General features: G+C 45.7%; 1 protein-coding gene across 2 annotated transcripts in view; it reads left to right on the top strand.

The window, feature by feature from the left end:
* Positions 1-1875: 1875 nt before the first annotated feature.
* Positions 1876-9701, top strand: part of LOC147634810 (uncharacterized) — a 30112-nt gene continuing 22286 nt past the window's right edge. For both annotated transcript variants that reach the window (XM_086803988.1, XM_086803987.1), the window contains exons 1-3: positions 1876-5226; positions 5314-5369; positions 5464-5677. In XM_086803988.1, coding sequence (XP_086660114.1) covers positions 2377-5226; positions 5314-5369; positions 5464-5677 — 3120 coding nt within the window. In that variant the 5' untranslated portion in view covers positions 1876-2376. The remainder of the gene's footprint in view (positions 5227-5313; positions 5370-5463; positions 5678-9701) is intronic.

The raw sequence follows: 9701 nt of genomic DNA, 5'->3' as shown, positions 1-9701 counted from the left end.
ATCTTACTGGGCTGGTGGTCTAAGATTCCATATTAAGGGAAGGTGTTCCTATGGCGTATGCTAGTTTGAGACCTACCATTGGGGGACCAGTTGCGAAAGCGGTGGATTGCTTCTGGTAATTGTGTGCTTTGTACTACACGCTTGGAAACTGTTATGTACACATTATATGTGCATATACTAGGAGGCTAACCCACCCTAAGCATGTGAACATGGGAGCATGTTCTAGTGGAGTAAGGGTTAGGTCTAACCTTGGGTTGAGGTTAAGGTCTAACCTTGGGTTGAGGTTAAGGTCAGGCAACCAAGGGTCACACATGGAAATGGAGAGTTAAGAGTCACTTGAGGGCCCTCTTATATAATAGGGACATGGGGCATTCTCAAGGGATGTTCTCTTGTATAGAGCATTGTGTCTACTCTCTTGCCATTTCAAGCTAGAGCTAAGTGATGCTGGAGTGAAGTCATATCTCTTGGTGGTATGGGACACTAAGGTAAGATATGTGATACTTCATTGTATTTATGTGTGCACCCTTGGGCTCGGGGGTTGAGTATATGCTTGGTTCATGCATGTTTATGCATGGTTATTAGCTAGAGAGATCTTTAGGGTTTTAACAAAAACATGCTCTCATCTTTTCATTTCATGTCCGGTGTGGCAAAGAAGGTGTGGGATTTCCTTTCTCGCGTATGGACTCCATTGATAGGATAGGCCCGTAAAGGTTAAAGACTGGATTTTTGGCAAGATTCCAAATGGGCCAGATAGCCCAAAACATTCAGTTTTCTTTCATTTTTTCAGGTGGACAGGTTTGTGGCATATCTGATTAACTAGGAATGCCTTCATATTTGATGCAAAAGTTGGTATGATAGCTCACATAGGTCATATAAAAGGGCTACTATTGTGGCAAGTCTCTTCCTTGTGGCCAACTCATTTGGTGGAGGATGACACGGCTATATATTAAATGAGGGTACTCCGAGCTACACATGTGGTTTGGAGTAATTAGTGAGGGAAAGCTAGTACATCACATGGCAGCCATGTGGCCATTTGTAAAGTAATTTTGGTGATATATCTTCTATTACGAAGAAGAGAGAGAGAGAGAGAGAGAGAGAGAGAGAGAGAAGGAGGAGGAGAGGCATTTAACACAAGCCTAGTACTCCATTAGGAGCACACCACGACAAATGTTGGGAGTCAAACGCAAGACCTTGGGGAACTAATAATTACCTTACTAACCATTGGGCTAAAGCCACTAGGTAATAGGGAATTTCCCTTGTTTGCACACACACTTGGATGCACCACACACCTTGAAAAAGAGGTTTCTAACGTGACAAGCATAAAATCTCCATTAGGAGTGTGTCTGATGGGAATTTAGAAATGAGAGGGGCTCATAGCTAGGTGATGCTTTTTTTTTTTTGTGGGCGAAAGAGACACATTCTTTCACCCACAAAGGGGAGGGGGTGGGCGAGAGTTGGAGTCTATACTTTGAGTCTACGGCTTTGAACATGTCAATGAGGTGTCTACACTTGAGGCAGGACTCAGGCCAAGGAAATGATGGATCATAGGATAAAGAGCATTGGAATTAGGAAATGGGTAATCAACTCGGGAAACAAAAGAAATGTGAAAGCTTGGGGGGGCGGGAAACGCCCCGTAAGGATGACGTGGACAAAACAAAAGGTTTGTGGTTTAATTATAACTTTCAAAAGTATCAGCTTGGCTGCCAGGTCGGATTCTGTGGGTAAAAGGATGACGTGGAGGACTGCAGAGCTGTCGTAGTTGTGACAAGATTGCGTTGGGTGCGGTGGCACTCCACGCGCAGATTGAACACGCCACGTCATTGTCTGCAGTGAAGGGAGAAATTAAACTGCGCCGATTTGTGTTATTTTTGGATTAGCTTGCGCGCAGGTTATTTGGGCGGAGCTTTGAATCTGCTATCGCAAGAGCTTTGTCAAAACGCTACAGAGGGCGTTTGCGTTTCCGCGCATCGTCACCTCCTCCTCCCTCTCCTCCTCCTCCTCCTCCTCCTCCTCCTCCTCCATCATTTTCTTTTATGTGCGACAAGTGCGTCCCTTCGCCATTTCCATAGCTAAGGCAGAGCAGAGCTTTTCTTCAAAGGCCGCTTGCTTTGCGGTCTTCATTTGCGCTTCTTCTCTTCCGCACGAGCTATAGCTATGGTTGCGAAGGTTTTTCCCTAAAAGATCTTGGCCCCTACGCCTGCAATCTTAAAGGTCCGCTCTGGCCAGCACAGGCTCCTCTTCTTTGATACCGTTGCCGCCCTTCCTTATAGCGATTCCGCGGGTCGTTTCGCCAATGCGACCGCATGAGTGCACGTTGCGGCGACCCTTCCCGCTTGCGCGTCGCAGCCAAAAGCTGACCTTCACGCGCCAGCTCCCATGGTGACTCTCGAAGAAGATGAGGAGCGCGGGATGCCGCCTCCTCACCCCCACAAGCCCGTCTTGAAAGAGTTACGCAGTTTTGCAGGCGCCGTAGATAGCTCAATCGACGGCCGCAAACTAGGGTTTCCGCAGGAAGAGGTTGGGGCTAGGATTAGGGTTGGAAGCGCTGGGCGGAACCTCTCGAGCTTTCAGAACGACAGGATAGTCTCAGCGACGGAGTCGCGCAATGGCGGTCCGGCGAAGCGGGAGAATCTCTCGGATTTTGCATACGGCGCAGACGAAGAGGCCGACACAGACGTGAAGAAAATCAAATTACTTAGCTTGTCGCTGGGCTCTGGCCCTGCAGGTGGGCGAGACCCTGATCAGAGAAGAGGCTTTATTGTGCGCGATGACAGAGCGAAGGAGCGTGCAGCATCTGGTAACCCTGACATGGAAAATGTCGAAGAGAAAGTGCTCAAGAAAAAGCCACACCAGAAAACAGCCTACCTGTCGATTGATAATCGCTTCACGTCCCCATTGATGGAACCTTGCTTGCCTCCACACGATGGCTGGAAGCTTACACGTTCTCGGGATCTAGATGCTTATATACAAGACCAGCAACCTGATGAACACGATGGATGGCACGTCTCGCAGGGTTCTGGCCCTGTGGGTGGGCGAGAGCCTGATCAGAGAAGAGGCTTTACTGTGCGTGATGACAGAATGAAGGTGTTGACTGCAGAGCGTGCAGCATCTGGTAACCTTGACATGGAAATTGTCGAAGAAAAAGTGCTCAAGCAAAATCTGCTGCGGGAAACAGCCTACCTGTCAATCCATAATCACTTCACGTCCCCATTGATGAAACCTTGCTTGCCCCTACAGGATGGCCGGAAGCTTACACATTCTCGGGATCCAGATGCTTATGGAGAATACCAGCAACCTGATGAACATGATGGATGGCATGCCTCTAATGGACATGATAAGGAGATGCATTGGCCCATAAATTCCCATCACAGTGAACTTCATTCTCCACATGGGGGCATACTGTTGAAGGGCAAGACAAAAACATTTGAGCTTTCCCAGCACCAGGAAAGGTCCTTGGCTAATGGGATAGCTTCCAAGGATCTCCATTCTTCTGAAAGGTCAGCTGAGCATGTGGCAAAGAAGCTGAAATTCTTGCACTCCATGCCAGTAAAGGAGCTCCAGGCAAATGCATTCCTGCCAGGTGCACATCTCCCACAAACTCCAAAGCCAAGAAAGAGAAAAGTAAATGGCCCTTGGGGTAGCTCAACCGGGTCTTCTCGACCCACCAAGGTTGCCAAGCTGAGCAAGTTTGTTGTGCGAAAGAATTCTGGCCTGGCTTTAGAGAGTTGCCAGAATACGGGTGAAACATCAGCTTCAACAAAGAAGTCTGGACCAAAGCCCTGTCTGGATGGTGGGAGGACATCAGTACCCAATGAGGGAAGGTTTGCATTTTGCCCTCGTCAACGGCTCACTGCTGAAACAGCTACCAAGGATTTGATTTGTGCTTTGAGTCATGGTAGGATGGCCAAAGGGGCAGCAGCTCAGTCAACCTCAATGGCACCCCCAGGTTTCTCTTCTGCAGTTAGAAGGCATGATACCTCAGGTCAGTCTTCAGCCAAACTGAAGAGTGTACCCAAGAAAGTTATCTGTAGTAGGGAAGCTCAAGAGCCCTTATTCAAATGGGGTTTTCATGGCAAAGTAAAAGAACTATCCTATCATAGCTCAAGTTGGCAAAAAGAAAATGAAGATGCAGAGTTTGGGTTGACAAGGAGAACAGAAGAGCTATCTTCTTTGGATTTGCTTGTTCAAGCGGCCTCAGGCTTTGAAGCTCAGTTGAGAAGCCCTGAAGTGGATCATTCTGAAAGAGACAGTTACAATTCTGAAGATTTGCATCGACAGACACAGAGGTTGATTACAGAGGAAGATTCGGATGCTACAATTGAGGATCGTATGGCTGAGGTGGCCTCGTTTTCGGGGTCCTCAAAGGGCAAGGAAGATGATGCAGAGGAGGATGATAGCTTAGATGTGAAAAAATTTTCTGTAAATTCTCCCTCAAAGATAAAAGCCCCTTTAGTGCAAAGTAGACGAGGCAGAGCCCAAGCCTTGCCATCACGATTTTGTGATTCTGTGCTGGAAGACCCTTGGAAGAGACGAAAGAGACGGTCTGTGCAAGGCCTGACGCCAGTTGAAAAGAGTACCCCAGTATTGGTGGATCAGACTAAGGTCTCTTTTGAAGACAATAGTCCTGAATTTGTGCCAGAAGGCAACATGTTTTCAAGTCCCTATGATGAGCAACTAGTTTCTGGCTTCAAGCACAGTCAGCACAGAGATTCCAGTCTGGAGTTAGAGTACAATGCCCGTGATGAGAAGCTTGATGTTGATGCTGACCGGAGGCAGCCTACTAGGATGAAAAAGCCAGATCTTGATGCTGATGAGAGGCCATCTGCAGCCAGGATTTCTAGGTCAGATGTTGATGCTGAACAGAGGCCTTCCACCAGTATTGTTCGGATTCCCAAAAAGCCTTCGAAAAAATCCAAGCAGCGAACCGACCTGTGTTCTGAAGTGTGGAACAGGCAGAGCCCGAAGCCCGCAGGGTTTGACAAGATAATTTCTGGTTTAGGATCGGAAGAAGAGAAAAACATCTATGTGTCTACTCTGCCCTTTGTATTCAATCTTGATATAGGAGACATAGTATGGGCCAAGCTAGGAGCTCCAAAAGACGCGGTTTGGCCGGCTAAAGTCATTGATCCCACAAAGGATGTCCCGGAGTCAGTGCTTAGGGCTTGCCATCCATACCGCTTATGTGTGATGTTCTATGGGCCATCAACTGGAAAGGAAGGAGAGCGGGTATGTTGTCTCTTGTTGTTTTAAGTCTTTTGTGGGGTTATAGAAGCTCTCACTAAGTGTTTACTGCTTGAAATGCTATTGGAACAGGATTATGCTTGGGTAAAAAGAAGCACGGTCTTTCCTTTTATGGAAAACCTGGACAGGTGAGTATGTGCTTGTGTTTGCATAATATGCATCAACAAAGAGAGAGAGCCCTTTGCTGTTGCTGGCAAACTGATTTCTGGGTGGTGCTTGCAGATTCCAGGGGCAGACAAACAGTAGGCCAACTGAGTTCAAGATGGCTATTGAGGAAGCAATACTAGTGGAATGTGGCATTGATCAGTGCAAAGAGCTTCCAAAGGATCGTCACCGTACAGTACACCCAAAACAGCTTCATAACCCTGTATTTAACATTCCTGATGCTGTTGGCCAGTGGGATCTTCCCAAGTCGATTGAGCTGCTTGAGAAGAAGGTTAGTATGTATTGCAGCTTAGTTAAATGATCTATAGAGATCTATCAACAATTATGATCAAATGTTATGTCGTGATCAGAGGCCTTAATAGGAAGATTTTGTCACTTGTTTAGACCACCTTGAATGATACAGTCTCCTTGGCAGACCTGGTATGTGGCTGCACTTTGGTAACATGGACATTGGAGTAGGTGGATAGATTAGGTGATGGAAATATTTAAGAAACTAATGAAGGGGGGGCTGAAACAACGGATGAGTGATGTGTACACCAATTTAATCATCAAGCAGACTAGCACATGCAAGATGTGAAGTACAAAGCCAATCGGGTATTCTACATAAGGTTTTTTGGCTTGTTCGCAGTATTGCTTTTCGAGCATCATAGACAGCTCATTTCTTAGTAGATCTACACGGATTCTTTGTATGTTTTTAATCTTTATACATTCAGCAATGACCGTATAAAAGTCTTTGGCTGTCCTTGTTTCCTCTCATCTGTGTATTCTTTGTTATGTGCTTGAAGCAGTCCAAAGAATTGGCTTTTGCATAGTGCACCCTAACCTTGGTATCACAGTAGGTTTCTCTTTGCTACTTGACAAAGGTGCTAGAGTAGGTCTAGACAGCCAATTTTCAAGCTTGGAGGAAGATTCAGATTGCAAATCAGCATTTCAACCTTGAAAGTTGCAGTTGGAGGGGGCAGCTTGTAGATTTCTTGTTTCCCCTTGCCCAATCTTATAGTAGGGTGGAGGCACTTGCCATGGGAGTCACAGCATCCAATTCATATCGTACCCAGCACAGGTGTGCGAATGCAGCCAGTTCTCATCACTATGTTTCTTCTTCCCTTCTCAGCTCTAGCGTTTTCTTTTCAGACAGGTTGTGGTGCAACTTGGGTTGTCTGGAGAATAGACTACAGTCATCTTGGCTGGTGCCACGTGGACATTCTTACTACTTATAGCCGCCTCAAGGGCACCTATAGAGGCCAAGTGATTCAAGCTGAAGTAGATTTAGCATAGATTGGGGCTAGAATGTGAAACCTTAAACAACAATAGTAACAATGATAGCAAAATATAGGTTTAAGAAGGGCATGCACATGAGCCATATCTTGTTAAGAAGATTGGGCTGTTATTCAAGTCTTAGTGGTCTTTTTCCTATCCCACATTGGAGGGGACAGAGCTGGGTTTTCAATGCTTTGTTCTCTTTTAACATTTCTTTGTAGTAGAAAATGCGCTTTAGGTGTTTCTTGAGATCTTAGGAGTGTGATGTATTTCCATCATCATTTATGTTATTTGACAGTTAAGAGTCAAGTACAACTTGTTAAATATTAAAAGTATTAATGTGGGAATAAACAAGTGCTATAGGTGGTTGGGTAAACTAGCACTGAATGTAGGCCTTAAATAAAGCGGTTCCAATGTGTGTGAACAACCGCTAGTATGTATAAGTCTCTTGTGTGGGAACAACCTCTTAAAAGGCATATGTGGTGGTGTCATATTCGGCATATGTGGTGGCATCATATTTAGCATATGCTTTAGAATATGTAATGGGGTCTCTCCGATAAAAAGAACCTATGTCTATAATGAATTTATGCTTTCCACTACATCTTGTACTTCCTCAATCCCTTCAAGCTTGTGCTAAATATCTTGTTGGTCATCATCATCTCTCTCTTCTTCCTGCTAGTTGTGTGTTTGCACTCTAGGCATTTGTCAACATTTAGTTTCAGAGCTTGTGCTGTTGCAGCCAGAAAAGCTCCATGCGCCGCCGCCGCCGCCTTTGAGCCCAATGCTGCCGATTTAGAGCCTGCCGCTGTCGCTAGCGATAGGGGCGGCGCTAGTGCACAGCCAACCACTGCCACTGGTGGTCAGCCCACACTTGCTAGCCAAACGGGTGGTGCCACTGTAGTGCACATCACCTCAGCCGGCGCACCGCCACTGCCGCCTAGTCTCGTGCTCCGCCTTGGCCCAACTTACACACGTGCTTAGTTCCGTCTCCACTCAGCTTGCGTGTGCGCTAGCTCAAGACCACCTCAGCTCACTGTCCGTCCACAGCTCTAGCTCAACCCTGTTCTCAACTCATAGCTCAGCCTTGCTGTGCCTTGTGTGTTTAAGGGAAAGAGGGAAGAAGAGGATCGGCTCACACCAATGTCTTTTTCACAGAGGTACATGCATTTTTTGGGTCTTTCTTTTTCATACACTTTTTGTCAAATTCAAAGCCTCTATGCTGTATATCTAGGGATTCTTGTTCACAAGGGAAAGTTTTGTAAAGTGGAAGCATCCGTAGGCACTCTTATACTTGTGCATATCATCTAGGCACTCCTGTTTCCGTGTAACACTCCCGAAGTCTTGTGTTAGCTCATTTAAGTAAACACCCTGTTTTTGGTATACTTCGGCGATCGCACCTTCAATCCTGTCATATCCCAGTGACTTGTGTTCACACTCTTGTAACTCTCTTTTTCTCACTGTTAGGATGTCGCAAAGAGCTTCCGTTGAACTTTCCAGGTTTGGTGCATTCATGACAACTAAAGATTGGCTTGATGGTTCCAACTACTCATTATGGAGCTTCATGGTGAAGAGTTTGCTAATTGCTAAGGGGCTATTGGAGATTGTCACGAGGCAAGAGTCTCGTCTTGCAGCACCAACTCCTAGCACCTCCTTGGCGTCAAGGGGGACTTAAACTATGGCTCAAGTTGTGTCAGGCATTTCAGCACCACCTCGTGGACCCACTGAAGATCAAAGACGGTGGGATGCTCGTGATGCTCAAGCAATGGCCATGATTGCTCTTTCACTGAGGCGCTCAGTTGTGCTTGACATCCGATTTTGCAGCCTTGCAAGGGTTGCTGGGTGGTCCTCGAGACCATGTTCTAGTCTTGTAATGAAGCACGAGTCATGTACCTGCTTATGCGGGAGCTAGACAACTTGACCATGAACAAAGGTGATTCCATTGCAGATCATCTTACACCAAGGAAACAGGCGTAGAAGAACATTTGCTGAATATAGATGAGGTAGTTGATAACAGAAAGTTAGTCACCACCATTCTTAACTCCTTACCTGAGTCCTATCAGAGTTTCCATATTCTCTGAATCTCTCTATGGAGAGGAGGCAATCTTATGTCCTTTGAGGAGCTGGTTTGATTACTTCTCGATGAGGAGCAAACAAGGAAGAACAGATCCAGGTAGTGTAAGCAGAGGAGACCAAGCCTACTTCTCCAAGGACAAAGGCAAAGTGGACACGTCACAAGGTGACACCAAGAAGAAGAAAGGAAAGTGTCATTATTGCCACAAGCCAGTGCACTATAGTGAAGAGTGTCGGAAGAGGCTTGCAAAGCTGAAAGATGCTCTGCAAATTCCGCTTCTTCTACCTTCGATGACATAAGAAAAAGTAAACCTAGTCTAGGATGGTTGGGCTTTCTAGCCACATTATGACTATGGGGGGGAATGTTAAATATTAATAGTGATTAATGTAGGAATAAACAAGTGCTAGGTGGTTGAGTAAACTAGCACTGAATGTAGGTCTTAAATAAAGCGGTTCCAATGTGTGTGAACAACCGCTAGTATGTGTAAGTTTCTTGTGTGGGAACAACCTCTCAAAAGGCAGCATATGGTGGTGGCATCATATTTAGCATATGCTTTAGAATATGTAATTGGGTCTCTCCTATAAAAAGGACCTATGTCTATAATGAATTTATGCTTTCCACTACCATCTTGTACTTACTCAATCCCTTTAAGCTTGTGCTGAATATCTTGTTGGTCATCATCTCTCTCTCTGCACCCTACTAGTTGTGTGTTTGCACTCTAGGCATTTGTTAACACAACTTTAGAACATTCTTAATGGTCTCCAGGTTCAGTGTGATAATGCAATATCTGGATGCATGTGCAAATTGTGTAAAAGTGTCCAAGGCAGTTCAATTGTTTCCTCTATGATATTTGTGTATATTGTTTTTCAACCTTGTTTAGCTTTGGTAGTAAACAAATCTCAGGCTAGACATGTATTGTCCACCTGCACGCGTGGTGTCATGAGAGAGAGAGAGAGAGAGAGAGAGA

The sequence above is a fragment of the Cibotium barometz genome, chromosome 10, assembly GCF_041138505.1.
Source record: "Cibotium barometz isolate CiBa-2024 chromosome 10, ASM4113850v1, whole genome shotgun sequence".
Classification (NCBI taxonomy): domain Eukaryota; kingdom Viridiplantae; phylum Streptophyta; class Polypodiopsida; order Cyatheales; family Cibotiaceae; genus Cibotium; species Cibotium barometz.
This window is presented reverse-complemented; position numbering and strand designations above follow the sequence as displayed.